Below are 4,741 nucleotides of genomic sequence, written 5' to 3'. Positions count from 1 at the left end.
CACTGCTTTTAATGACTCAAGTCTATTTGAGTTTACAGAACTCAGCTGTGTCTCCAGGATAACAAAGCCTAACTCCAGCACAGAGAGGCTGAGTGAATGTGGTCTGGACTCTGTGGAGGAGAGTCATGGTGTCAGAGACTCTGTAGAAGGACAGAACACCTGCACTGTGATCAAGGTACACTCCTACTCTGGAGGACCAAGGACCTGACACTGGAGTCTTGATGCTGTTGTAATAAAAGTTATAACTGTTTCTATTACAAACTAACGACCACGATTTATCATTGAATCCAAATAAACATTCATGTGAGTCTCCTGCTCTGCTGATATTCTTGTATGTGACTGCTACATAAACTGCACCTCCCCCCACCTCCACCTCCACCTCCCAGTAACAACGTCCAGTCAGACTCTCTCTACTCAGGACCTGATAATAACTAGTGAATCTGTCTGGGTGATCAGAATAAGACTGTTGTTTACTCATCCATGTTACTTTTCTGTTTCCCTCAGATAATAACAGATATCTGAATGCTGTGTTTGGATCCAGTGTGATTTCCTGTGAATATCTTAAGAAGTCAGCTCTGGTCTCTGGCTCTGGTTGTCGCAGTAAAACATCCACTTTAGACACAATCTGTAAAATCTTTGTCCCTGTCTCACTCAGAATGTCCTGTAGTCGACCTCCGACCTGTGACACAGCTGCTGTCACGTCCTCAAAGTCCCTCAGAGGACGGGTCCTGATGTTGGATGAGTGTGTAGATTCACTGAGTGGTGACAGTGAGGGGTAGTTGTGGAGAAACTGGTTGTGGTCCTCTGTGTCTGAGAGCTGCTTCAGTTCATGGTCTTTCCTCTTCAGCTCAGTGATCTCCTGCTCCAGTCTCTCCTGAAGCTCTCTGACTCGACTCACTTCAGTTTCCTGCTGGGATCTGATCTGCTGCTTCACATCAGAGCTTCTTTTCTCCAGCAGACGGATCAGCTCAGTGAAGATCTTCTCACTGTCCTCCACTGCTTTATCAGCAGAGCCATTGAGGGCCTCCTCCTCCTGTTGAAGCAGCTTCACGTCTTTCTCTGTGTCCTGGACTCTCTGCTGGATTGTTTGTCTCCTCAGCCCGAGCTCTCTCTGCCTCTCGGTCCTTTCTGCTGCAGCTGACACTGTGTCGTGGTCTTTATGTTCCTCCATAGAGCAGAGATAACAGATACACTGCTGATCAGTGCGGCAGAATATCTTCATCACCTCGTCGTGACGAGAGCAGATGTTCTCCTGGAGCTTCTCCGAGGGCTCCACCAGCTTGTGCTTCTTAAATGGAGCTGACTGAAGATGAGGCTGGAGGTGTTTTTCACAATAAGAGGCCAAACAAACCAAACAGGACTTGAGAGCTTTCAGTTTTCTCCCAGTGCAGACATCACAGGCCACATCTTCAGGTCCAGCATAGCAGCGATCAGCAGGAGCAGCTTGGAGTCCAGTCTTCTTCAGCTCCTCAACTAAATCAGCTAACATGGTGTTTTTCCCCAGGACAGGCCTCGGTGTGAAGGTCTGTCTACACTGAGGACAGCTGTAGCTTCCTCTCTCCTCACCTGTGTTCCAGTGGGTGTTAATACAGCTCTTACAGTAGCTGTGTCCACAGACAGTAGTCACCGGATCCTTCAGTAGATCCAGACAGATCGAACAGCAGAATCTTTCTCTGTCCAGTTGATTTTCTTGCTGCGCCATTTCAGCTGCTGCCAGAGACTGTAGAACAGTTTCACCTCCTATAACAGATACAGATCTCTGCTCCTCCCCCTCTCGTTCACTCCCTGCAGTGACTCAGCTCCCACAGTTCACAGCTTGTTGTTCACTGGTTCTTTCACTGACACACCTGTGAAGGGAGGAGACACAGACATATCCTGACTGGAAGGAACTGGTTGTAAGTTTTTATCTGTGTTATCACATCTCAAAGTGCATAAGTTGCACTGGGAACTGTCACATTCAGCTCACAACAGCACAGGTTGTAGGATTCACAACTTTCCAGAAAAGTTAACGAATCTTTTCAATAGAATCAAAAACAACTTACAAAGGGCTTCCCAAATGAAAAACACAAGTAAAAATACATTAAAACACACGTATGAAACAAAGTTAATGGAGTTCTGAAGATGAACAATGACAAAGAGCAAAGGAACCATGTCAACAACTGTTCAGCTTCTATCAAAGAAAATGATAAACTGCTCAAACTGTGCCCTAATAATGTACCGTTATGTAAATAAACGTTAAACAGGAAGTCCCAAATAATAGTATATAATGTTAAAAATAATTTGAAAATAGGTCATTTTTATTTAAAAATCATTAAGTACATGAACTGTCATCATTAGTAACATGTTTACCTCCATAATTATCACTCGTATTGTTTTCATGATGACAACTCGTCTGTCAGAGCTGAAACACGACGGTTACACAACTGTTCCTGGTCTCTCTCTCCTCCCTGAGTATTAAATAAATAAATAATGTTCAAAGATAATCGGATCAAATGAAAAATTTCCCCTGAATGCTTTAAGAAGCGAACATGTAATGATGATAAGAGGGAAGATGATGATCATGTGATGTAAAAGAAAGCAGCAGAGCAGCCACTAAATTGACTTTTTTGTTCGACCCCTCAAAAGATTGAAGATATCATATATATTGATTTACAGGATTACAGGGTTTGTGGTAAATGTAAATGAAAAGTAACTACTAGATTAACTCCTAGATAAAAAAAATTGTAGTAGAAGTGTGTTGTGTCATAATAATATTTAATATATCTTATGATATAGGTATGTGGAAGCGTGTGAGGTTGAAGGTGCACACACACGTCTCACTTTAGGATCATTAACTTTACTATATCTGATAATAAATCAGGTCACGAGCAGACGGTTATCTTTTCCCTGCTGCTACAGCGCCACCTACAGGCCACATGCTGTCACAGTTTGTAGGAAACACACCTGTTGATTCTAGTTTGTATTTATAAAACAGATCAGATCCACGATTCTGTGACGCATTTATTCTCGTTTGGGTGTAAAAAACAAAACGTTTTATCAAAAACTTTAAATTGGCGGTTCAGGTGTTCCGGTCAGTGGGCGTGGCCTGTGGATTTTACAACAACATGCTAACAAACAAACAAACGAACAAACCGGAGCAACTCAAGATACAACGTTCGTAGTGAAATTCTAACGAAAAACAACTCGAACCAAAATGTCTTCAGAGCTTCAGGAACCTTCCCAGTGATATTCAATCCATTTATCACCAGTGTTCACTGGTTCCAGAGAGAAAGAGGTAAAGTCACTTCACTTCATCTTAGCTAAATGTTAAAGATGGTTCAGTCCACTGAGATTAATGTGCCTCTATTCTGGGTGTTACGGTAAAGAAAAGTCCTAAAACTAACGTTTAAAGTTTAATGTCACTTATTATTATTTTATTTACACACAAGAAAATAGCAAGTGTATGAAATGGAATATTATTTATGTGTTTGGAATGAAAATTCAGCTAAATTTATTTTATAGCTATCATAACTTGCTCATATAAAATATTGCAAAAATGAATCCTAGAAAGTTGACACAGATATTTCACCTCACTGTCTGTATGTCAAGTTTAGAGAGATTTTACTGTAGAAAATTAGAGTCAAAATCTTCTTAATTTTCATTTTGTCACTCATAACTTGCGCATATTAAATATTATTTGTAAAATCTGTGTATACACACTGGTGTTATAGACACTCTTCTCCAGTAGAGGGCAGCAGATACCTACGGTAGCCTCCTGTTCTCTTGGCCTCCTGCCTTCAATCCTCTGCACATTGATTGATGTTAAATCATTAGGAGCCGGTTTGGTTTGGACCTCCGCTCTCTTGGCTCTGTGCTTAATGCTTTTTATAGAAACACTGGGTTTGGCAGCAGTTGTAAGAACTCAGTAACCGACTGACAGTAAGTGAGTGCACGCCTATTATCACCAGCTGCTCTGCCTCTGTCAGCACCGGATGAGCTGGTTGTTCACATCAGAAACGAAAACACATGCGTTCAACACAATCCCATAGAACCTGGTCGATGAATAACCAGGGGGTGACTGGTATGTTAATTCAGTGGAACTAAACTAGGGTCCTGGGACCCTGAGGGGCCATTTAACAAACTCAGGAGGGTCCCCAGCAATATGACACACAGTGAACTCTCTAATGGAAGTATTAGAATTACACTGGTTTCATGTTTGGCTCCATTATTAAGTCGGCCTTTGTCGATTAATCGATTAGGAAAAAGAAGTAGCTTCTCATAGGTTCAACATTTTTCAATAAATATCCCTTCTGTTCATTGTGGCTAAAACGAGATATTTTCTAATTGACCTTTGAATGTGAATGATGGCCGACCCACAGCCTTCGTTTTGGGCTCAAACTTTAATTTCCCGGCGGTGGGGCGGTGGGAGGTTTGCGAGGTCAAACCTGTTAACCTCTCCATTGAAGAACACATCATCGGGGGGGAAACGCGCGGGTCTCTACACCTTCAGGCGCCGAACAGACACCCTGATCCCACAGGCAGAACGTAGCTGTCAGCACCAGGCAAACATTCGATCCGACCTGGGGGATCAGCCCAGCGCCCGCCATCCCCCATTAGCTCCACGCGCTTCACTCCATTGCGTGTGTTTTACCGCTGCGCAGAGCGAATGAGAGCCGCCGTAAACCCGTCAGCGGACGCAGGTTCAGAAGAGACGGTCGGTTCGGGACGGAAATGAAGACCCTGGCTGTGTGTTCAGGGTGTG

At 43.1% G+C, this 4,741-nt stretch overlaps 1 protein-coding gene across 1 annotated transcript in view; it reads right to left on the bottom strand.

The window, feature by feature from the left end:
- LOC133026110 (tripartite motif-containing protein 16-like) overlaps nt 1–1,731 on the bottom strand; it is a 2,501-nt gene extending 770 nt beyond the window's left edge. Inside the window, exon 1 of the mRNA XM_061092968.1 lies at nt 1–1,731. This exon is cut by the window's left edge and continues 770 nt beyond it. Within this exon, the coding sequence (XP_060948951.1) occupies nt 23–1,702 (1,680 nt within the window). The 5' untranslated portion in view covers nt 1,703–1,731 and the 3' untranslated portion in view covers nt 1–22.
- Nucleotides 1,732–4,741: the final 3,010 nt, after the last annotated feature.

The sequence above is a fragment of the Limanda limanda genome, chromosome 19 (assembly GCF_963576545.1).
Source record: "Limanda limanda chromosome 19, fLimLim1.1, whole genome shotgun sequence".
Taxonomy (NCBI): domain Eukaryota; kingdom Metazoa; phylum Chordata; class Actinopteri; order Pleuronectiformes; family Pleuronectidae; genus Limanda; species Limanda limanda.
Note: the sequence above shows the minus strand (reverse complement) of the source record. Positions and strands in the feature narration are given on the sequence as shown.